The sequence below is a fragment of the Cydia amplana genome, chromosome 2, assembly GCF_948474715.1.
Source record: "Cydia amplana chromosome 2, ilCydAmpl1.1, whole genome shotgun sequence".
Classification (NCBI taxonomy): domain Eukaryota; kingdom Metazoa; phylum Arthropoda; class Insecta; order Lepidoptera; family Tortricidae; genus Cydia; species Cydia amplana.
Genome location: NC_086070.1, coordinates 20,564,841 through 20,590,797, shown reverse-complemented (window position 1 = coordinate 20,590,797; position 25,957 = coordinate 20,564,841). Strand labels below are relative to the sequence as shown.

General features: G+C 36.7%; 1 protein-coding gene across 2 annotated transcripts; it reads left to right on the top strand.

Moving 5' to 3' along the window:
- Nucleotides 1-245: 245 nt before the first annotated feature.
- Nucleotides 246-25,677, top strand: LOC134659982 (glucose dehydrogenase [FAD, quinone]-like). Of its 2 annotated transcripts, none has more exons than XM_063515683.1 (4): nt 246-1,132; nt 16,365-16,522; nt 17,368-17,482; nt 17,588-18,965. In XM_063515683.1, exons 1-4 carry the CDS (start codon nt 359-361, stop codon nt 18,920-18,922), a joined length of 2,382 nt encoding a protein of 793 aa, XP_063371753.1. In that variant the 5' UTR covers nt 246-358; the 3' UTR covers nt 18,923-18,965. The 2 variants fall into 2 exon arrangements, with proteins under 2 accessions (XP_063371753.1, XP_063371759.1); XM_063515689.1 differs by lacking the exons at nt 17,368-17,482; nt 17,588-18,965 and adding exons at nt 23,929-24,043; nt 24,294-25,677 and having other exon boundaries at nt 248-1,132.
- The last annotated feature ends 280 nt before the right edge of the window (nt 25,678-25,957 follow it).

The following is a 25,957-nucleotide window of genomic DNA, read 5'->3' as shown; positions in this document are numbered from 1 at the left end:
ACTGTTCCGAATTTACAGTGTGATTGATTGTGGCAATTATGATGTTTTTCACGAGAGGTTTTGATGTTGGATTTTTTTTCTTTAGTCAAGTTCAAAACTTCTGATATTGTATCGGAAGTTTTGAAACACCTGTGTTTTGTTATATTTTAAGCTTTATACTATAACTATATTTCATTGCCACAGTGTATTTTAGGGTTACAGATGAATAGGAGATATTGCAGCAAAAATCAATGATAGGTATGCATCAATGCACATACATTATTGTTAGCGCATCGCTATAACTGAACCAGTGAAAGGCTCCATTGAACTGAAAAGATAAGATTTTGCAATTAGCCGCCGTTAGATCTTTCGCACGTTTATGAATAACCTAAGACTAAGGACACGCCACCCGCTTACCGCCCAGGCGAACGTAGTTAACCGCGCGCTCACGGTGAAACAGCACTTGCCAGAGTTATGCGACTGTTATAGTGCCTCAGTGAACTCAATAAATTCAGTGACAATGGCCTCTCAATGGATCCCACCGGACATAAGCCAGATATGCGCTGAAGCAAACGCGCCGCTGACCCAATGTTCCCAAACCGGGTTCCTCTATTTGACCCTTCTTGCTCAATTGTTCGGACGCTCAATAGATGACGACGCTTACCCTAGAAGAAACCCATATTTGAATGCTCCTAGCTCGATCGGGTCAAGTTTTGAAACAAGTTTACTACGGCCGTTGGAAGTTCCATTAGGATCGACACCTTTAAAATTAAACCCGGAAATTAACGCTCCCTTAGGCCCTCTCTTGCCAAGCTCCACAATCAATCAGTACAAATTACCGAATGGTAAAAGTTATCTCATGCAAACGTTCTATTTAAAACCGGATAAACAGGAGCCTAAATTCGAATTTGGGAGGAAATTCGAGCATCCGTATTCAAAGTTTGATAAACCGTTTGAGTTCGGATTTAATGAAAACAGATATTTTGATGCGGATATAGCTGACTCTAAGAAAATACCGGTGGCTGTGGAGAAGAAAACGACGAAACGCAGAAAGAAAAGACAGGCGCCAGAAGAATATGACTTCATCATAGTCGGTGCCGGATCGGCGGGGTGTGTTCTCGCAAATCGTTTATCTGAAGTTAAGAAGTGGAAGGTATGTTAAGTTATTCCTACCTATATGGAAACAATTGCCTAATTTTCTTCCAATGAGGAATTATTGCTATAATGATATAATTCTTTGTTTCCTACATTATTTAGACAGGAAAATTAAATAATTCAGCTGGCCATAAATCGATTTTGTAAAACTCAATCTATTTGAATACCTACTTACGTATAAAAATAAATTTAAGGTAATTAATCTCAATACAAACAATACAATTATTAAATCATTTAAATTGTTATAATTAGGGTAAGTACGTTATTCGTGGCGTGGGTAACAGTGATTTCTAAACATACAACTTTAGGTTTAATAATAATTATGCTTCGAATTTGTTTATCATTGGTCGTTTGGTTTTTGGTAAACCTTACTGGTAAAAAGGCTAGACTGGCTAGATAATTATATTAATAATTATAATCCTAAATAAAGTAAGTAGGTATTTCATAAACGTTCTCGGACTAGACTCGCATCGAAAACACAAAAAAATATTCATCAAGCATCTACGAGTAGCTATGTAGAAGAGTAAAAGTGAACTAGGAACAGTGCACTGTCATGCAACAATGCCCCACTTTTTATATGGGAATTAACGCATATTATGCCGTGCTGTGGGAGCCTGGCTGCGAAATAATGATTTAACAATACTCATTTAATGATTTTATTGTGTTACGCTATAAAGTTATTGTTAAATGCATAGGTATGTTGACATATTCGTAAGAGCATTTTATGAAATGTTTGCTACCAGGTTTCACCAGGTTTCGTAATAGATGGCAGTATGATATTGATAGTAAAATTAATAAGAACCTGACATAATCTACCTAATTGTTAGAATAAAAGTGTAAATAAATATTATAGGTAGTAATAGTTCATTTTTTTACAATTGATGGCCTAAAGCGGATCAACAGCCTTTTTGTGACACCTTGTGTACTCGTATGATTTAAATTAAACCTATACAATCGTGACATGATACAATATCATGTAGGGCCGAGTTTTAACAAAGTGCAACAAAAACTTTTCTGGACATTGTAGTAAGAAAAACCGAACGTGCAATCTGTAATTTTTTATATTTTTTAACTCAAATTAAATCCATTACATATCAATGCACTTTATTTAGTAACTTGCCAGAAAAAAGTTTTTGTAAATTCTAGCTGTCCTTAATATTTCTTTTTATAGTAATAATCTATATATATAAATGCAAGTGTCCTGACTGACTGACTGACTGACTGACTGATTCATCAACGCAGAGCCGAAACTACAAAAGCTATAAAATTGAAATTTGCACACTAGGTTGCATTTGTAAAGTGTACCAGAGATAAGAAGCGATTTTGAAAAATTCAACCCCTAAGGGGGTTACAAAGGGGATGAAAGGTTGTATGGGGTTCAAGTTTTAGTTTAAGCTAGGAATTTGAAACTTTGTGAAAATGTATTATATTAAAAAACAAGAAAACTAATTTCAGCGTTTTCGAAAACTCATCCCCCAAGGTGGTGAAAAAGGGGTTGAAAGTTTGTATGGAGATCAAATATTTTTGTGAGTGTGGGACGTGAAACTTTGTATATGGGTATGTTATTATAAGACAGTAAAAGTAATTTCAGCGTTTTTGAAAATTCATCCCCTAACAGGGTTAAAAAGGGGTTAAAAGTTTGAATCCATTACAAATGCTTTGAAACTTTTTAGAAAGGCATAATAGCCGATTACAAAAAACAGTAATTGCGACGTTTTAGGAAATTCACCCCTAAGGGGGTAAAAAAGGGAATGAAACTTTGTCTTGGGGTGCAAATTTTATTTTAAGCTAGGACCTTGAAACTTTGCAAAAAGGTATTAAATTAAAAAACGAGAAAACTAATTTCAGCGTTTTTAAAAATTCATCCCCCGAGGTGGTGAAAAAGGGGTTGAAAGTTTGTACGGAGATCAAATATTATTGAGAGTGCGGGACTTCAATCTTTGTATAAAGCCATATTAATAGATCTCAAGAAAAGTTATTTCAGCGTTTTTAAAAATTCATCCCTTAAAAGGGTTAAAAAGGGGATGAAATGTTGTATGGGGTTCAAGATTTATTTTAAGCTAGGAATTTGAAACTTTGTAAAAATGTATTAAATTAAAAAATAAGGAAACTGAATTCAGCGTTTTCGAAAATTCATCCCCCAAGGTGGTGAAAAAAGGGTTGAAAGTTTGTATGGAGATTAAATATTTTTGTGAGTGTGGGACTTGAAACTTTGTATATGGGTATATTATTATAAGATAAGAAAAGTAATTTCAGCGTTTTTAAAAATTCATCCTCTAACAGGGTTAAAAAGAGGTTGAAAGTTTGAATCCATTACAAACGCTTTGAAACTTTTTATAAAGGCATAATAGCCGATTGCAAAAAAAAGGAATTGCGACGTTTTAGGAAATTCAACTCCTAAGGGGGTAAAAAAGGTGATGAGACTTTGTCTTGGGGTGCAAATTTTATTTTAAGCTAGGACCTTGAAACTTCGCAAAAAGGTATGAAATTAAAAAACAAATAAAACTTATTTCAGTGTTTTTAAAAATTCATCCCCCGAGGTGGTGAAAAAGGGGTTGAAAGTTTGTACGGAGATCAAATATTTTTTAGAGTGCGGGACTTCAATCTTTGTATAAAGCCATATTATTAGATCCCAAGAAAAGTAATTTCAGCGTTTCCAAAAATTCATCCCTTAAAAGGGTTAAAAGGGTTTGAAAGATTGTATGGGGTTCAAGTTTTAGTTTAAGCTAGGAATTTTAAACTTTTTGAAAATGTATTACATTAAAAAACAAGAAAACTAATTTCAGCGTTTTCGAAAATTCATCCCCCAAGGTGGTGAAAAAGGGGTTGAAAGTTTGTATGGAGATCAAATATTTTTGTGAGTGTGGGACTTGAAACTTTGTATATGGGTATATTATTATAAGACAGGAAAAGTAATTTCAGCGTTTTTTGAAAATTCATCCCCTAACAGGGTTAAAAAGGGGTTGAAAGTTTGAATCCATTACAAATGCTTTAAAACTTTTTAGAAAGGCATAATAGCCGATTGCAAAAAAGAAGGAATTGCGACGTTGTAGGTAAAAAAGGGGATGAAACTTTGTCTTGGGGTGCAAATTTTATTTTAAGCTAGGACCTTGAAACTTCGCAAAAAGGTATGAAATTAAAAAACAAATAAAACTTATTTCAGTGTTTTTAAAAATTCATCCCCCGAGGTGGTGAAAAAGGGGTTGAAAGTTTGTACGGAGATCAAATATTTTTTAGAGTGCGGGACTTGAATCTTTGTATAAAGCCATATTATTAGATCTCAAGAAAAGTTATTTCAGCGTTTTCAAAAATTCATCCCTTATAAGGGTTAAAAAGGGGTTGAAAGATTGTATAGGGTTTAAATTTTTTTTAAGCTACGAATTTGTAACTTCGTAAAAACCCCCAAGGTGGTGAAGGGGGTCAAAAATTTGTATGGAACCCAAATATTTATTTGAGTGCGGGACTTGAATCGTTGTATAAAGGCATATTATTACAATACAAGAAAAGTAATTTCAGCGTTTTTAAAAATTCATCCCCTAAAAGTTTAAAGAGGGGTTGAGAGTTGGTAGAGGGTTCAAATTTTATTTAAAGCTAGGAACTTCAAACTTCGTAAATAGGTAGTTAGGTAGTAGGTTTTATTAAATAGTGGACTTGAAAATCTTCTGCGGGTTGAGAGAGATTATATCGAGAACAATTTTATTCAGTTAGGGGCTTGAAACTTCGTAGCCAGGTTGTGAAAGACAAATCTCATGTGTTGTATAATAATTAACAAATGATTAACCGTCCCTACTGCTATCTTTTGCTGCATAATGTCCTAAAGCTAAACTAATGTAGAATGTATAACCACCAATATACAAATCCACGCGTACGAAGTTGCGGGCAACAGCTAGTAGTAATATATATTCATATTAAAACAATAGTTGATTTGAATGTAGGTACCCAATTGTATAATAAAACCTAGTTCGTAGTTGTCTAATTGAAAGAAAGATAATTATATTTTAAGTTTAAGTTTTTAATAAGAACATTTCAAGTTGGAATCTTTTATCTTACTGTATAAAAGGATCTCAAACCATTTAACATGAATGCTTAAGGAAATTCAGAAGACACGCCGAGAAAACCCGTAAAGAAATAAGAAACTGCGTTCCTGAAAAGAAAAACTATTATTCTCACTCGCGATATCGTTTACTCAGATCGTCTTTAAATTAGTATGTCCGTACTAAAGTTGCGCTTGCAGATATACATCAACTGGATATGAATGGAACATTTATTAGTAAACTAGACTCTGCTCGCAACTTTGTCCGCGTGGAAGTCGTTAAATTGCCATAAACACACAGACAGACCCTCAGTGTTTTGAAAACGTTTCCAGAAATCTCCTGGAGGGGCATTCCTACTGTAAAAATCTGATATTAGTTTGACATTACCCGCAAAACATCTCCTCGTACTTAAAGCCGTGCGAGTAAGATTAAATCGTAGAGGATAAATCATGCTAAGGTTTCTGGCAGTACGAGTATTGGAACAATAAAATAAATACTAGCACCCCTTTAAAAATTCTTGCCACTTCTATAAACATCGTTGTTGTTCATGGTGTCGCTTCCAGCACAACGCCTCTTTCGCAGTAAAACTAAAACAATGAGAGTTGGTCTCAAAGCGAAAAACTTGTACAATTGCAGTTTGCGAGTTTTGTCTGAACTGTATTCTCTTTCTCTACAAGCTTAGGTACTTAATAGTTCTAGATACACCTACAGTGTAAGCTAAATAGGTTTGCAACAATTTTGCTGCTTCATAGTATTTTCTATTTATTTTAATATATTTAAACAATACACATACCATACATTACACTGGCCACACTGGGATTATCGCGACAATCAACGGCGTTTCTCGGTAATGTGGCCCAGGTATAAAATGTCCAACATCGCAATATTCAACGGCGTTTCCCTGTAAAGGGGCCCATAGCCCAGAGATTACCAGTTTGCCGGACGATATCAGCCTGTCAATTGTTTGGAACCTTTTGCGTTTAACTGACAGGCTAATATCGTCCGGTGAACTGATAATCTGTGGGCCCCTTTAGTGTGGCCCCAAGAACGACAATAATTGAAAAAAAAGCGGCCAAGTGCGAGTCGGACTCGCGTTACAAGGATTCCGTACATCATAAGATTTTAAACAATGTTCTTTTTTGACGTGAAACGTGAGTGAACTGAGTGAAGTTGCTTATAATGATGTTTAGAGAAAATAATTAAATAAATCAATTTTTTATAATCTTATTTAGTGACTACTCGTAAGTCTATGAACGGATTTGGGAACGTAGTGTCAATTGACGACCGGTCTGACCTTGTGGGTAACAATGATCCTGCCTGTGAAGCCGATAGTCCTGGGTTCGAATCCCGGTAAGGGCATTTATTTGTGTGACGAACACAAATATTTGTTCCGGAGGCATGGGTGTTTCCTATGTATATAAGTATGTATTTATCTATATAAGTATGTATACCGTCGCCTACCACCCATAGTACAAGCTTTGCTTAGTTTTGGGCTAGGTTGATCTGTGTAAGATGTGTCCCCTAATAATAAATTAAATTAAATACCTAAATTAAATTGATAGATCAAACGAAGGTAAGTTGGCAGCGATTTTGATAGCATAGACTAATGCTCTAAGCATAGACTATTATTACGCAAGTGTTATTTTAAACGTCAATCTTCTATGAAATTATGAAATTTACTTAACACTTGCACACTGCACAGTCTGTGCTATCATAATCTAATACCTACAAGACGTCTATAAGCAAGGGTAACATTCCATTTCTGACCGCAGCTGCACTACTGGTACTGAACGCGTCCCTGTTACTGTCAATTTCCATAGTAAAATGAACAGTAGTGCAGCTGCGGTTGGAAATGGACTGTCACTTTAAGAAACCTAAGTTAGGTATACAGTTTTTTTAAATGTTATCCAAATTTGATTGTGGTAACTGAAAAAAGTATGTATAGTGCCGGATTGTAGCGAAAAATTACTAAATACATTATCTACCTACCTTTTCTCGAAACGCTTAGTCGTTTTTTTGTCCTAACTATTTATCCTAAAATTACAAAAAAAAAATTGAGTTACTCACAATGAGCTCTTTCATCTAAGTAATTGAGTTAAGTTCGACTCACGCTTGGCTGCACATTTCTAATAGGTTTTCCTGTCATCTATAGGTAAAAAACTATTTTGTGTATTTTTTTCAAATTTTTAGACCCAGTAGTTTCGGAGATAAGGGGGTAAAATGGTAATTTTTTGTCTATTTTCTTGAATAACCGCTAAACTATTTATCCTAAAATTATAACAAAAAAATATTTGAGATTCTTACAATGAGCTCTTTCATTTGATATGTAACACGATATAGTTAGAAAAACTTTATATTTTAATTTTCTCATTTACCACCCAAAAATGGCCTCCATATTTAAAATTCATTTATTTACGTTACACGTCCATCTTTGGGTCACAAACTTACATATGTGTACCAAATTTCAACTTAATTGGTCCAGTCGTTTCGGAGAAAATAGGCTGTGACAGACGGACGGACAGACAGACAGACGAGTGATCCTATTAGGGTTCCGTTTTTTCCTTTTGAGGTACGGAACCCTAAAAAACGGTTGCGTTTGGCTGTGTCGCCGTCTGATCGCATCAGTTATAATTAATTGCTGCATTGCTGCAGCCATTGCACTTCAATTATGTCGTAATTAGAATGTAACCTTTAGGAATCTGTAACATTCTTTCCCATACATTAATTGGCAATTTTTTAATCGATCGTACCTCAATTATTACTTATTGAAGACACTTAGAAAAACAGAAAAGCCAGTAGCTATTCGGTCACGGTCTCTCCAATGACAATTTATTGGCATGCACTATCGGACCGTTCATTAAATGTTACTAAATCAATACTGACACTGACAGCAAACAAGGGCAAGCAAAAACAGAATCTCTTTTGTTTTTGTAAATTAAGTGTCATAGTCATCGTTCATGGTAGTGTTGAGTCGCTCACTCGTGAGGCACCTCATTTGTACCACTCATTTTGTTAATTTGTCGCAGTACTTCGTACCGCAAAAATGACTTACTTCACTCCTCTATTCATTTTACTCATTTACTCGCGCGCATCACAAACACCTCTTGCCACACAAATCATTCACACACTTCAAATTTCAAAAAACTCTTATCCGTTCAAATTCACTCGCGAGTCTCGCGACCCTCAAAACTCATACACTCCTCACAACTCGCAACAGTGTCCCTGGATTGCGCGAGGCGCTAGGTGCTCGCCTGCTCGCCGACACTCAAAACTCAAATGTCTCAAATGAAGAAACGAGTAATGATCCACACTGTCAACTGCCGAACTACAAACCTTATTGCAACGACAAAAGGTCCACCGAGAAATGCGTTGAGTTTGTACCACTCACCGCCTCTCTGTGACATGAACCCCTCAAAAATCCTTTCAAAATGAAACAACGAATTAGAAATACCCAAAGAGGGAGTGAGACCGACACACGACGTACTTCAATATCGCTTCGCGTCACCACCGAAAATACGTTAACAATTAAACACGAAAGACAACAAGCGTAAGCGCTGCAAGCTTTCATACATCTTAAAAAAATTGTCGCTGTTGGAATTAATTGAATAGTTGACGCTGAAAATATGCTAGTACCTCACCTCATTTGAAGTAAGACATTGTAACACCTCATTTTAGAAAATGAGGTACTCATACAAACTCATTTTAAATTGATGTCCTACCCATCACTAGTTCATGGTGTCATTCTTTAGAAACAGTTCACTACATAATTATGGAACATCAGGACAAAAAAGGACATCATACAGAATTCAAAGATGAACCTAATGATGTTGTTAATTATTGTTAAAATAAAGATGATTATTTTTCTGACGACAAGTTGAAAATAAAAAACATTTTTGTCAACGCAAAGGACAGAGCCGATTCTGTCAATTTCACTACGGAAAAAGGGAACCCAATAAACGGATTTTCTGCAAACTAACATTGCAAAAAACAACGTTTCTTTTGTTATTTATCCACGGTCAGGGCTAAAGTGAACGCAACTGCATTTGTACTTGGATCAGGTCAAAGACAAGATCTTATTGCAACACCTTTCGCCGTACCTACAATAAACAGTACAAGGCATATTGTGCAATCAACAGGAAACTAAGTATTTTATAGACAGCAGAAGTAGCTAGCTTGCGAGGTGTCCAAAATTATCTGAACACAACTTTATCGTTAAAATAATTAGAGCATTGAGTGCTGACTTTACTACGACTTTTTAGGGTTCCGTAGCCAAATGGCAAAAAACGGAACCCTTATGGAATCGTCATGTCTGTCTGTCCGTCCGTATGTCACGGCCACTTTTTTCCGAAACTATAAGAACTATACTGTTGACCGACTATTCTGTGAACCGCATTAAGATTTTCACACAAAAATAGAAAAAAAAACAATAAATTTTGGGGGTTCCCCAAACTTGGAACTGAAACTCAAATTTTTTTTTTTGATCAAACCCATACGTGTGTATTCTATTATGGATAGGTCTTCAAAAATGATGTAACAGTTTAGCTGTTGTTTAGAACTCTAGAAAGTAAAACAACTAGTACATAATAAAAAAAACTATATTAAAAATAAAGAAAACGATTTTGTAAAAATATCTAAAGTTGAGGGTAGGTAGATTAGTAGATCTCAGAGGTGGTTCTTTATACAATTTAAAGTGAGCCCGTATTCACTTGCACGCACTTATGAACGAGTGCCACTTCCCTGCTGTGCGCTTGGTGCTGTGGTGGTGGTGACGTCACGGCCTTGAGGTCCTCACGGGTCAGCAGGGCAGCAAGTGGACTCCGGAGCCAGTGTTGGTAGTGTAGGTGGTAGGACCCCTGGAATTTATCATTATTGGACATTTAGTAAAATGTCCGATTTTGCGTTACTGCCTGCAACATTTCGCCGCGTGAAGGAAAAGCGCAAGACGAAAGTGCAGAAAGCAGGAAGGCAAGCTCAAAGCATTAAATAGTGATCAGTGATGTGGTAGAAACATACAAAATCAACTCAGTACTAATGGAGTAAGTACTTATGCAGTGAAAACTATTAAATTCAAAACATGTATAAAGTGGAATTTATATTGAAAAACAATAATGTTAAACTATAGCAATTAAGTTTTACTCTAGTTGTATTTAATCTACACATTTATTTGGAAATCGCAAATCAAGATTTCACTTTTTAGGCAAGAGGGTAGAAATTCATTACGTTACAAGGAACAAAGGAAACCAATTGTACAGAATTACTGCGGCGAAGCGTAATAAAAGGATCTTAACTACAAATTAAGCTAAGCACACACCTTATTAGGAAGAAGTAACTATCTAATGATATAATTAGCACATAGTAGCTATAAAATATAATTTTGCAACACTCACCCGAGCGGGGGAAAACACTAACGCACAAAATATATTTAGAACATGATAGTTTCTAATGCAATTAATTAATTTTCCGACGGCACATTTTGGAAAGGTTGCATGTGACCATTACTAAAAATTTAGCTGGAGCGAACACATCGCGCCGCCGCGGAAGTCCAAATGGCCGAGCTCCATGCACGGACACCCCTCGCGCCCCGCGATGACGATACACACGGTAACACACGTCACATACGTGTTTCGCGCTGGATAAGCGCCTACATCACCACACGAGCAAATATTACTATAGAATTATTAATTTAGTTAGGCACTTATATTTTAGTTTTACCTAATATTATTTATTTAGTTTTAAGATTATTCTTAGTGTATTTTATGACAAAATTGATCATTCAAGGAGCGTCAAGACGCTAACGTTACAATGATATTGAGGTTTCTAATTTCTATTATCATTTTTTTCTAAACTGAATAGTTTGCGCGAGAGACACTTCCAAAGTGGTAAGATGTGCCCCCCCCCCCCCCTGTAACTTCTAAAATAAGAGAATGATAAAACTAAAAAAAATATATGATGTACATTACCATGCAAACTTCCACCGAAAATTGGTTTGAATGAGATCTAGTAAGTAGGTAGATTTTTTTAATACGTCATAAATTACGGAACCATTCGTGGGCGAGACCGACTCGCACTTGGCCGCTTTTTTTTTAAATCAATTCATCTTGGCCGTGGAAAGATAGATAAACGTGTAGTAGTGATGGTGTAGGTATGTTGAATGGTTGATTTAATCCGTGCTAATAATATAAATGCGAAAGTAACTTTGTCTGTCTGTTACCTTATTTGGTGTGGTGATTGTTTGAAGTCCGACAGGAAGCAAATTATATGGATAGGTACTATTAGTTTCTACCCTCGACTTCGTCTGCGTTAAATGATGATGATGATGATTATTAAAAACTATGATTTTTCCTTATCCAAATCGGCTTAGCGGTTTAAGTGTAAAGAGATAACAGAGTTATTTTCACATTTATAACAACAGTACTATCATTGAATACTTTTACGGTTTAGACTCTCTTGTTTTAAGTCACTCGCGCGACATGTTTCGGAGAGCCTAGGTCTCCTTGCGATAAGTCCTACATCGGAGAAACCGGACGCAACGTGTCCACTAGACTCGTAGAACACATACTGAGTGTAAAGCCAGCCAACGTGCCGCAGTACGCGATACACGGCTGTCGTGAACGCTGCTCGCACTGTTAGTGCTTGAGAAAGGATGTCAAATTTGACAGGTTAGATCTTAAAGATATGGTTATCGTAACCTGGCGATGTCTAATAGATGTCTATTACAAAATCTGAATCGGGCCCCTAGGCTCTCCGAAACATGTCGCGCGAGTGACTTAAAACAAGTGAGTCTAAACCGTAAAATTATTCAATGTTAGTATATCTCACAACAGTTTAATTCGAGAACAGTACTATCAGTAGGTAGGGAAGGGTAGGCACATAGATAAAACAAACAAAAAGCACTGAGCACATAGTAAATGGAGCTGCATTATTCATTTTCATACACAACACCTCCCTGCACGAGTTTTTTAAACTAACCGCATCAGAGAGGCCATTAACTGAAAGTTTAACAAACTCATCTGACGATGATGAAACTTCTATTGGGTGTAAACTATCAAAATTAAATTAATTGCTTTTAGTATAGAGTTTCCAGAATACGAGCTTGTTTATTATTGAGTTGGATTTTTTATGCATAGTTGTTTATTTTATGGAAGCGCTCGTGCCACCGTGAATCCGTCACGTGCAATAAATACGTGCATCAGACAAAAGAAACCAATGTGTGAAAAATGTACGTCGAATTAATTTTATGTATTCATTATGATATTAATTCTGTGCCTCCAGTGTAAAAGGGTTTAACTCGAGTTTGTCCAAATTACAAATTTTGCCACTAAAAGGTTTATTTCACGAAACTATATCTTTTGTGCTGACACCCACTGCCCTACGACTTCTAGTTTCTGAGATATCGATTGTGCAAAAGGGTTAAAGTTTGTCAAAAATCTGAATCTGAAACGTGTTGTTCAAAACGATTTATTTTGATATTATCTCGTTTAAAAAATTGTTTTTTAAGAATTAGAAAGAATGTTGAGAAAACACGGTTTGAAACGTCTTTCGGCCATACTGAAAAATTACATTTTTTGAGTTTACACTGGAGGCACAGAATTAGGCATTCTACTTTTTTATGTGGCTTTTTTTTATTAAATTTGCTCCTATAAATTTACTTATGTCAACGAACCTGAAGATGCTTTAAAATATCGATATTAATTAGGGGCGAAATATTTTCGGTGAAAGGTACTTAATTAACACTCGATAGTCGATATGTTAAACCAAATCGAAGGAGACACATCGAAGGAAGAGAGGATTTTGGTTTTTAGAAGGCATGTTATTGTAAAACGACTTTGAACGAAATGGAATATTAAAGTGTAAAAAAACGCATTTAACCGATTTGCAAGACCGAAGTGATCCTATAAGTGTTCCGTGAACAAAGTTTTGTACGGACCACTAAAAATACCCAACTTTACATTTAGGCGTCGGTTAAAAATGTGGCCTTTGTCACCCGAGCTATAAATAGGAATGGTTTTTACACCTCCTTCAGCAATATTGGCTCAGAAGTTTCGAAGCTACTGTACAGTGAAAAACTCGTAAGAAATATAAGAACATGCATGTAGGGGAGAGTCGGATATAGGTATCGTACAAGTTTTTACTTAAACGAATTTTTGTATATTTTCTCTTTCCGTCATTCGTTTTTATCACTATGGCGGTCTAGCATGAGATGCGTTCTCGCGCGCGACTCCATACATCTGGTGCGACTTCAAGTATGGAATCGCGCGTGAGAACGCAACTCATGCTAGACCGCCTTATCAGATTATTGACGGTAAATACCACACATTGACATCGCAAGGAAATGCTGCCCGGCGTTAGGGAGTTCGGCGCGATCTTACAATGTTATGACTTACGATAATCCTTATGTTAAATCTAAATTTTACTTAGAAGAACAGGAAAGACTAGTAAAGCTTTTAGTAAATAGCATGTTACGTTAATACCTAATACTTACATGCGCTGAAATTATCCGAAATTCAGCACCGGGATCTCTATGAACACGTAATATTTAAATTCAGATACTGTCATATTTTTAGACACTAATATCTATACAAGTTTAAAATAATTGGCGTGGCTTTATTGACACTGAAATAATAGTAGTTTATGCAACAGTGATATAATAAGGGTTCTTAAAATTCAAGGGTCGAAGTTACAAAACGAGACGTAGTCGAGTTTTGTAAAAAAAGACCCGAGAATTTTAAGAACCAATTATGAGCTGTTGCATACATTACTTTTTCTATGACAGCTGCAGCAAAAAAAAAAAAAAAAAAGTTATTATTAAAAAAGAGTTATTAAAAAAAAAGAGTTATTATTTAAAAAAAATTGAGTTATTATTTAAAAAAAAAGGAGTTATTATTGTAAATGAAAACATACCTCTTTCAATCAAGATGATCGGAACTTGTATCTTTAAAAAAAATAAAGCAGTTGTATTATACTCATAAGATGACTGCTAGCAGTCATCTTATGAGCCTATAGACAAAGCATTCAAATGACATTGCTTTAGATATCACTGTCAGTCATTTAATTGACACATTTAAGTGCTGGAGTAGAAAAAGTTTTTAAAATTACGGTATTTGCTCAAATATTCATGTTGCATCTATTTCTTGATCATTGGAAACGAAATTGGCACCACCATATAGGTATCTGCATAAAATTAAACCGTGTATGTTTCAGGGCGCAAGTAGGACGATATTTTTTTGTGAATTTTCGCTCGTGATGTTTGTGTATTAGCCGTTGAACATCATTTCAAATACCTAATCAAAGAGTTGTTCAAATTTTCGTATCCTCATCGCTCGGATCCTTTATTTAATACACCAGGAAGTTAATTATTAGAACTCCGCCGGAGCGGTAGAACTATTGCAATCCGCTGGCTAACTTTGGTACCGCATCGGTACAGTATTGCAATAAACGTAAAATAGATTCATTTAAAGCATAAGCGTTGTAACTTGGACACTGAGGGCCTACCGCGAACCACGTTCGACGTGTTACCACCCTGTCACACTTACGTACGAATTTACAAGTGCGACAGAGAGGCAACACGTCGAACGTGGTTCGCGGTAGGCGCTCTGATTCTGCAAGTTTGTCGCGCTTGCAGGGGGTATCATTCGAATCGCTGATCAGGCGTTAGTGAGTTGATGTCTCGGGCCAGCCAGATTAAGTGTGTTCTACGGCTAGACTTAATTTATGGTTCTCGAGGTCGCTTTACACTAGTTACATTAGAACTCGGCTCCCCAGCGCTTGCGCATCTAATGCAAACAAAAACCACTGCTCTGGTAAATTGAGCGTAATGGCACTCAGAAGTCTCTCAGAACTACAGCAGCGGAATGATAAAATATCCCTATTAACGTAATTTTGTAGTTTTAAGTTAATGAGTACTTAAAACTATTGCTTTTTGGTTTTTACTGCCATATTTAATAAATTAATTACTGAATTTACCTATTTAAAAGTGGAAGCAGTATTCAGATTTCAATATTCATTTGTTGCATTGCATCTTGCGCGTAACAATAAGCGCGACCAATTGTATTATAATAAAACAAATTAAAATAGACTAGGTACGAGTATATACGTAATAAAGCCTATTGGGTTAGCCTATCAGATTATCACTCTCTCAAATATAATGGATTAAATAGCTTTATCCTACGACGAAAATCACAACAGAGTAGCTCGAACGCTGATACAAGTTTTTCTCGCAAATTGGCGCTGGAAAATTGAGTTACTCCGGCGTTTGAAACTCTAACTGCTCAAATATTAGTTAAAAAGTAAAGAAGCAACCAATATTACATTGGATATGCTGCAGTTTAACTTGCAAAACTAGTGCAATTTGGAACCTGACACAAGCTCCGCAAAGCCCCGTTGTGCGCTAGTATCGGTATTTACTTACACAATGTAAGAAATAGGAGTAGATTTGGCTATGAAATTTTACGGCTACTCCTTTTGTGGCTTTCATAAAAAAATCTTTTATAATTCGACATGAAATTAAATCGAGCTGATGTGTTTTCAAGTGAAACTGCTGAATAGGCTCCAAACGCGTTCAGTGCAAAATGAGATCAAAATCAACTTAGTAATCGGAAGTCATGGGCTCGAATCCTCTCTCGTTCCAAATGAGTTTTTCGAAATTTTTGCCGCAACCATGAGGCCGAGGAAGTAATAAAATGAAAAGTACATAATATTAATGAAGAGATAATAGCTAAATAATCAAAATGGCTGCAGAGTTCTAACGTTAAAACTATAGTTTAAGCAACTCGATTGAAACTTGTATTGCAATAAATGCAAAACGGCTACGTTCGCCGATAGTGAGTACCTATGCACAATAAGTACCATTGTAGTGTTTATCGCAGCTAGGGCTGTGTAGTTCGTCGTTTAATTGAGACCGGTATTTGGAAGTAGCGTTTGAAATTTTAATTGGTTTATTGTCAATTAGATTGCAGAGAACTGCAAGCGTAGGTATTATGGCGGCGTTTATTGACAACTATTACATATAAATGATACTCTTACTAACAAAACAAACAAGACATGATAAATAAGTAGTATTGGTAGTGGTTGATGAAAGTAAGTGATGTAAACTTGTCGTGTATCATAAATTCGTTATAGGTACCTACTGGCTTTATTGAAGGGGGCAACGATACTTAAATTCAACCAAAACGTAAAGAGCACTAATTCTCTTTTCAGATACTCCTTCTAGAAGCGGGTCCCGAGGAACCGGAAGTAACTAGCGTGCCTGCGCTGGCGCCGGTTTTAGCTGCGTCCAGTATTGACTGGGGCTACCGAACGCAACCAGAAGAGTTGACTTGCCTGGCTCAAAGAGGTCGCACTTGTTCTTGGACTAGGTGCGTACGTTCCAACATCATATCTGTCTCTCTATCGCTCTTGTATATTCAAACGAAATAGACGCAAATGGACGAACGAACGAAGTTTGCGATAACCCTTCAGGTGTGGCTAGAAGTAAATTAAATGTCAAATAGCAAATAACAAGCCGCATGCCTGACTCTTTCGGATACGGAAAGTCAATGCAGGCGTGCGACTTTTAAATACTAGGTCATGGGTTGATCCTGCCCTGTGCCAATGTGGTTCTCGGAACGCAACAACGTGCGCGCGTGGGAATGGAAACATTTGTGAGGAAACCGTGAGGCGTATTCTGATTTTAATATCCGGTTATGAATTTAATCTGTATTTTACGGATCAAATCTGTCAGTCTCAAGTGACACTTCTTTAACTAGAAATGTCACTTTTGATACCGACAGATCATATATTATCCATACCAACTCCAGATCAAATTCAAAACCTGTTGCTACAATTAGAATACACCTCTGTAACTGACACTTACCTAGTTACTTCGCTAGTATGTACCTATGTATGGTATGTGCATACCGCTAAGATCATAGGTGAAGTTTTTAGATACTGGGATTTTAGTGTATGTGATTGACTCTTTTTTTTTAGTAAAATGCGCATGTTCTAAATACCTACTACCTTTATTCATTATAAGTATGATTAAACATGGATATTGTTCAGTACTATTTTTTTATCGTGTTATTGTCGAGATGTAAGAACACAACCTCACACAACACAAACTTAACAAAACACTACAAGTTATTTCAGATTTAATTACCTATAGTGAGTTATGTAGTTCAAACAATCTCAATTTCTGCGGTCCCCAATATTTTTTGTTTTACAGTGGTAGAGTGATGGGTGGTTCGAGCGCAATTAACTATTTAGTATACATGAGAGGCAACAGAAAGGACTACGATGGATGGGCAGCTTTAGGAAATATTGGCTGGAGCTACAAAGAAGTAGGTCTCGCATCATTTCAATAAGTCGAAAACAAATAAAATCCCAAAATCTTATCTTATCTTAGGAGGTAGTTAGTTAATAAAAATGACATAAAACTTTTCCAGGTACTTCCGTTCTTCAAAAAATCTGAAAGCAATCAAGATATAGAAGCCAAAGACAAGACATATCATGGTGTAGATGGACCTTTGAATGTTGAACGATTTACTTTCGTGGACCCAAATGTTGCAATGCTTGTAAAAGCGTTTCACGAAACTGGACTGCCTTTAGTTGATTTTAATGGTCAAAGACAAATAGGAACAATGATAACCCAGACAACATCTCGAGATGGGAAAAGAGTGTCAGCAAATAAAGCTTTTATAAGGCCAATAAGAAATTATCGACGGAACCTGACAGTTAAAACGAATGCTCAAGTTACTCGAGTTCTCATTGAACCTGAAAGAAAAATTGCCTACGGCGTGAATTACATTGAGAATATTACATGGAGAACCGCTTATGCTACAAAAGAGGTCATACTGAGCGCAGGCGCATTGAATTCTCCTAAAATTTTAATGCTTTCGGGGATTGGACCACATGAAGAATTAAAATTTCTAAAAATACCAATTATCAAAGATTTAAAAGTAGGATATAACTTACAAGATCACGTTACTACTAATGCTATGTTGATGGAACTCACAAGTGCAACCTCAACGATGGTGAGCGGCACAAAACTGGTAGAAGAAATCAATAATTATAACAGCTCATACCACAATAATGGACCTTTAGCAGCTACTGGGCCTCTACATGCAACTGCTTTTATTCAAACTAAATATGCAACAGGAGATAAAACAGTCCCTGATATACAGTTCCACTTTGACGGTAGAAATAAAGAAGAATTTTATTCAGACCCGACTACTTACCTAGAAACAAATACTTTACCCTCTGCTTTCTATGATAGTATCAATGTTAGACCAATACTGCTGTCACCCAAAAGTAGAGGTTACCTAACATTGAACAAGACAAATCCTGTATTCGGTCAACCGTTAATATATCCAAGGTTCTTCACTGAAGAAGAAGATTTGAAAACATTAGTAGCAGCATTAAGGTTTGCCGTACAATTAGAGGAAACTGCACCATTCAGACACACCGGTACTAGATTCATACGAAAACCGGTGTTAGCTTGCAGTGAGTTCAATTGGGGGACTGATGACTATTTTGCATGTTTATTTACAAGATATACTGGAACAATTTATCACCCTTCGGGAACATGCAAAATGGGCCCCATATACGATGAATATGCAGTAGTTGATCCGAGACTAAGAGTGTATGGAGTAAAACATTTACGAGTGGCAGACGCATCAATAATGCCAAATATAGTTCGTGGAAATACAAACGCTCCTGTAATTATGATTGGAGAAAAAGCTGCGGAAATGATTAAAGACGAATGGAGAGGTCACTCTTAGAACATTATGTACAATTTCAATTTGCCATTTTATAACTAGGTATTTAATTAACAAAAAAAATTTTGTACGTATTTACATAATGCCGCCTTCTGTTTTCTTATTAGGTTAGGCTTCCTTTCTTATCTTATTTTAAACTAGTGAATCGACTGTAAGTACCGATAAAAATATAAAGTAGCTAGTAGAATTTAGACCCCGTTTGCACCATTAGTAAGACACTAGATAAAATCCATGTGTTACACTACACAGGAGATATTCCTAGACACGCACACACAATATATTATTCATACAGCTTACTGTAGTAAATGCTTACATTTATTTCAATTTATTTAACTAATAACTGTAATATTATAATATATATTTAAAAAATGTTATGATTTATTTTGATAATTGAAGTGAAAACTTCTTTAGCGGCGCTTGGTACTTTTTGAGGTGGGGAAAAAATGATAAACTCGAGACAGCGTAAGGCGATCACGTGACCGTAAGGTTTAGATGGCATTTAAATCAATAAAGAAAAACTAAATGACATTACATGAAAACTTCGATCAACACAGGCTTCCGACAGGTCGGAAGGGATAGGCCCAAGCGATATCTTGACATTCAAATCATTCTGCCATTTTTCGCGGGGGGGAACGTGCACACAGTCGCACTTCTCACACACTTGCATACAAAATCCAATCTGTAATGACGACACAAATACATAGAAAATGACACCCTACACAGACAAATCTTGCACACATCGATCTGTTTTTGTGTACGGACGAGTCACAAGTGTCACAACACGCACATTAACACATTTTCGTCAAGAGATGAGAAGTCGGATTTGTTGCTCGACCGATCCGCAATTTGTACTGGGCGAGAAAAATCGATAAATCCAGCAATTACATGAGACTAAAATATAATAATTGTGTTTAAATACTAGCAAAAAGCAGAGCTTTGTAAGGGCTCGCGGAGTTTTTCTACCTAAACGTACCAGACCGCGACTTTGATCCAGTCCGAGGCTTGTTCCATGGTCAATCGAGTGGGTACGTAATAAGTCCGCTAAGGACGCAGCTATAAGTGAGAGCAAGAAAAAAATATACCTACTAATTGGACCTCGGTCGCTGTCCGGTACGGCTGTCTGTTACAACTTTTACTTTCTCCATTAAAAGACGTCGTGTCCAGACGACAAAATCAAATTGCCAATATCATCCACACGTAATATACGATTTCATAAGCGTTTATTACATCCTACACGGTCGCCCAGTACTTTTTGTAAGGAAGCCAACTGGCTTTCCTACATAATGTTGGGTCAGCGAGCCAATGTCCTTGAATTTATTTATGCGTCCACACCACACAATTGAGCGTAAAACTATCCCGTCTGGACACCTACTGGCGGTAATCATGCTGCTCCGCACATAAACTTACGTATAATTTGCTCTCTTAAGTGCTCATTAAGCTCTATCTTGGGTACTACTCTCCTAAGTGCTCATCAAGATGAGTGAGATGACCAAAACATCGTGTGCCTATATTGCAACCAACCTGAGTTCCACTAAATACTGCCAGGGTTCAGCTACAGCTCTATTTTGGGTATCTCCCAAGTGCTCAAAAAAACGAGTCGGATGACCAAAACAGCGTTTGCCTATGTTGCACCAAACCTGAGTTCCAATAGGTACTGCCAGGGTTCAGCATCAGCTCTATCTTGGGCACTGCTTTCCCAAGTGCTCATTCTGACGAGTTGGATGTCCAAAACAGCGTGTATCTATGTTGCACCAAATTTGCTCTCTTAAGTGCTCATTAAGCTCTATCTTGGGTACTACTCTCCTAAGTGCTCATCAAGACGAGTGAGATGACCAAAACATCGTGTGCCTATATTGCAACCAACCTGAATTCCACTAAATACTGCCAGGGTTCAGCTACAGCTCTATTTTGGGTATCTCCCAAGTGCTCAAAAAAACGAGTCGGATGACCAAAACAGCGTTTGCCTATGTTTCACCAAACCTGAGTTCCAATAGGTACTGCCAGGGTTCAGCATCAGCTCTATCTTGGGCACTGCTCTCCCAAGTGCTCATTCTGACGAGTCGGATGTCCAAAACAGCGTGTATCTATGTTGCACCAAACCTGTTCTACTAGGTACAGCCAGGGTTTAGCATCAGCTCATCAGCTCTATCTTGGGTACTGTTCTCCCAAATGCCCGTCACGACGTGTCCAATGACTAAAACAGCGTGTGCCTATGTTGCACCACACCTGAGTTCCACTAGGTACAGTCAGGGTTCAGCATCAGCTCTATCTTGGGTACTACTCTCCTAAGTGCTCATCAAGACGAGTCGGACGACCAAAACAGCGTGTGCATATGTTGTATTAAACCAGAGCTCCACTAGGTACTGCCAGGGTTCAGCATCAGCTATCTTGGGTACTGCTCTGCCAAGTGATCATCATGACGAGTCGGATGTCCAACCCAGTGTGTGTCTATGTTGCACCAAACCTGAGTTCCGCTAGGTACAGCCAGGATTCAGCATCAGCTCTATCGTACTGCTCTCCCAAGTGCTCATCAAGACTCAAGACGTGTCGAATTACTAAAACAGCGTGTGCCTATGTTGCACCAGACCTGAGTTCCACTAGGTACTGCCAGGGTTCTGGGTAATTTTGTTGAACTGCACGCCAATTGCAACGTCGGCGTGCAATTTCCATACTAGTTGCAGTCGGGGTGTAGTTTGTTAATACAAACAATTCAGTGATTTAGGGCCGATACAGTCGGCCTAATATGCTTATCTCTATTTATAATTTTGGCAGTTCCAAGCAATAGTAACACTAAAACTGTTTCTCGAACTGAAAATACCCGATTTAAGTTTGCTAACACAACATGACTGATCAGTTCATCGGCGTCACAGAACAGAACATACGAGTAAATTGACCTCCGCAGTGAATATACCTACAGCAAGATTGAATGTTCCAGTAATCAGAGAAACTTAATTGCTAAATTGGGAATCAAACCGAGCGAAGCGAGATGGGTCAGAATCCAAAATTTACGCGCTACTAAGACACTATTACTAAGACTTCGCTGTCCGTCCGTCCGTCCGTCCCTCCGTCGTCCGTCTGTCACCAGGCTGTATCTCATGAACCGCGATAGCTAGACAGTTGAAATTTTCACAAATGATGTAAGTACTTATATCTCTGTTGCCGCTATAACAACAAATACTATAAATAAAATAAAATAAATATTTAAGGGGGGCTCCCATACAACAAACACGATTTTTTTGCTCTATTTTTTGTTGATGGTGCGGAACCCTCCGTGCGCGAGTCCGACTCGCGCTTGGCCGGTTTTTTTTGTATTCATCGTTGTTAGCACATAGTACATTAGCACGAATTTTAATTTGTAATTTTTCTAACAGATGGCGCTAGTAGTAATACAAAGTGTTTTTCCTTTATTTTATTTTTTTAGGTGTATAAAATGATATTTTTATGTTTGATAACACATCTAGACATGAATTTAAATTACTATGTTAAATTTCAAACCTATAAGTGCGATAGTTTTTTCGTAAAGTGTACCACAAGAATGCATAGTTTGTCGAATAGTGATAGGGCTCGCTTCGCTCGCCCTAATAATTAAACGTATGACATGTAAAAAAAATATTACGTGTGAAATATAACACCTTCTTTTTGTAAATTTGATGTCCCCGACCTCTTTTTACAACAAAAAACCGAGCAATTAGGCATTTTTTCTGCTGCTGTGTTCACTCGCGCGTCTGGACTCGGTCTAGTTAAAAATCCGAGCGCAACTAGTTTTATTACCCGCGCTAGATCAGTTGATCTTGTACCTAGGCAGAGGGGAAATAGTGCGAATGCCGCATCCCTTCCGTGTTGATCGAAGCATGAAAAAGGTTCTAATCTTGTACGGGCTGAAATACGAGGATCTCACAGTTACATTCTAACTTTATATCACTCAAATATAATTCAATAAAGCTACATATTGATGAAATCGCTAATAAAAGTGAACTCTAGTACTGGTGAATAAAACTAAAAATATCATGTAATGACCAAATATATTTAGATGCGAGGTCTGCAAGGTAACTTTACAATTTCTATTCGAATTTTAAACAATTAACGCTACAAATTTGAATTTCGAATTTTAAACAAGCTCACTGGCCAGCAATTTCGGAACTAAAGTTTTTCAATAGAAAGGAGGATGGGTCAATTATACATAGTGCTGCAGACATTTTGGACTAGTCATTGAGTTTTCACTTCTGTCGGCACTCCCGGAGTGCAACCCGTTGTTTTTTTTTATGATATTAATTAAAACACGTTTATGTTTTCTGTTTTACACTAAGTCCCCCGCCAAGTTTTAAGTAAAGTATTAATAGCGCAATCAAACAAGGTTACCTACTGCCAGAAGTAGTTGGAGCCTAAAAAGTAAAACTAAATTATTTGATTAAGATATTTTAAGAAGGCTGCTTACCTATATATTTAAAAATGCTTCGAAAACGACTATTACAAGAAGTGACAGGGTATAGCAACCTTGCAAAGACAATAATTTCTTTACTAAGCAATAATGAAAATTTATAAATGAAGCACTCCTTCAGAGATTGCTTACTAAAATTTCTTTTTTATTTAACTGATAATCTGTTTTGGAAACTGTTTCATTTTTAAACCAAGACGTGTAATAGCATCAAACCAAAAATTCACACATTTTCAGAAGTATGCCAAGAGGAAGCAGCATTCATAAACAAAAATACTGGAATACTTACTTCAATTCAGTTCATCCCCCTCGGCTGCTAGAAGGCAAATATGTATTGGTCGGTCTGCGGGCTGAAACATATACATAAGTTTATCTATATTTTATTAGTACGTAGTAGACAGTTACTAACTTCAAATCATAGTAGTTAGATTAATATTGTGTTGACCAGATTGGAAAATGCTCTAAAAATATCTCGTTACTCTCACTTTTTGTTTAAATTATTCCATTAGAGCAATTTCAATTTGTGAGCATTAATGTTTTGACAAATTTATTGATTATGTTCTCGTGTTTCTAGGGGGAAAACTATGGGCGGCTCGAGTGCGGTAAACTACATGGTTTACATGAGAGGCAACAAGGCTGACTATGACGGATGGGCTGCCGCTGGCAACCCGGGTTGGAGCTATCGAGAGGTTAAATACAATTTTAATATTTTGTGATGTTAGATTTATGCAAGAAAAAATAAATTAATTAAACTACCTACAACTCGGACATACTGAAATTATTGTGTATGTGCATGCAAACAAATTATGGGTTTTATTTTTTCAATTCACTGATCTTGTATTAGTAGCAGCTTTTCAATTTTATTAACATGTATAATATTTTATTTGTAACCAATCGATTACAAAAAATCATGTTTTAACTAATATAATTAAATTTCAGGTGCTACCTTATTTCAAGAAAGCGGAGAATAATCGGGATATCGAGTCACACAACACACACTATCATTCTGTCGGCGGTCCGCTTAATGTAGAACGTTATCCATATATAGATAACAATGTTTTAATGTTAGTAGAGGCATTCAGAGAAAGAGGTCTACCGGTCACTGATTTTAACGGAGAAAACCAATTAGGAACAGATATAGCTCAATCAACGTCACTCCACGGTAGAAGATTTTCCGTGAATTCAGCCTACATCAGACCTATCAGACACATTAGACCAAATTTGAAAATAGAAAGTCAGGCGTATGTCACTAAAATTATTATTAACCCGGTAACCAAAACCGCTATCGGAGTAGAGTATATCAAACATCACGCAGTATTCACTGTATATGCCGGTAAAGAAGTTATTGTAAGTTCAGGTCCAGTCAATTCCCCAAAGTTACTGATGCTTTCCGGCGTAGGGCCTGAAGAGCAGTTAGCACATCATGGTATACGAGTATTATCTAATCTAAGAGTAGGTTATAATCTACAAGACCACGTTACGATGGATGCGTTAATTATTTCTCTTTCAAACAAAACGTCAACTCTAGTGGATGGTCAGCAATTACTGAATGAACATTATGATTATTTTAGACAGCATTCACATAAACACGGGCCTTTAGCATCTAGCAGTACGTTAAATGCCGTGGCATTTATTAAGACAGAATTTGCTGAAGAAGGCTTACCTGACATTCAGTTTCACTTTGATGGCAGAGTCGTGGAAGAATTTTATGCCGATCCGCCATCATCCTTAGCAAGTAACATCTTTCCTTTAGCATTTTATAACGGATTGGCAGCGAGACCATTACTTTTAGTACCAAAAAGTAAAGGATACATAACACTTAACTATACTGATCCTCTTTTCGGTTCACCACTTATATATCCCAGATTCTTTACTCACCAGCTTGACATAGATACGTTAGTATCTAGTATGAGGTTTGCTGTATCTTTGGAAGAAACTCCTGCGTTTAAACAAAGCGGTGCTTCTTTTGTAAAGATTCCCGTTCCTGGATGTGAAGGTTTCTTGTGGGGATCTAATGAGTATTTTATTTGTTTGCTAACACACTATACATCTACCATATATCACCCTGCTGGTACTTGTAAAATGGGTCCTAGTTGGGATACCGAGGCGGTAGTTGACAATAAACTGAGAGTGTATGGTATAAAGAGGTTAAGGGTCATAGATTCTTCAATTATGCCTCAGATTATTAGAGGAAATTTAAATGCACCTACAGTAATGATTGCAGAAAAAGCTTCTGATATGATTAAGGAAGATTATATTTCATTTTAACTTATTAGAATTATACAATAGAAGAACTATGTACAAAATGAAGAATTACATAAGTTATATATTAATGACGAGCGTTTTAATTTTATCGTTTTTATGCATTAAAAAAGTATTTGTTAGGTATATGTGTAAAAAAAGTAGGTACAACTACTGTTATACAGGCAAGTACCATGTATGTAAATGATATTTATATTTTAAAGTTATATGATTGGTACTTTATAAGTTTGGGACTATAGAGGATATTGGGATATATTTGTCATCGCACTGGCAGATTATAGTGAGTCGATAATTAAAATTAAAGTTATACTGTACAAGCCCTAAAAGCGCTTTTAATTACT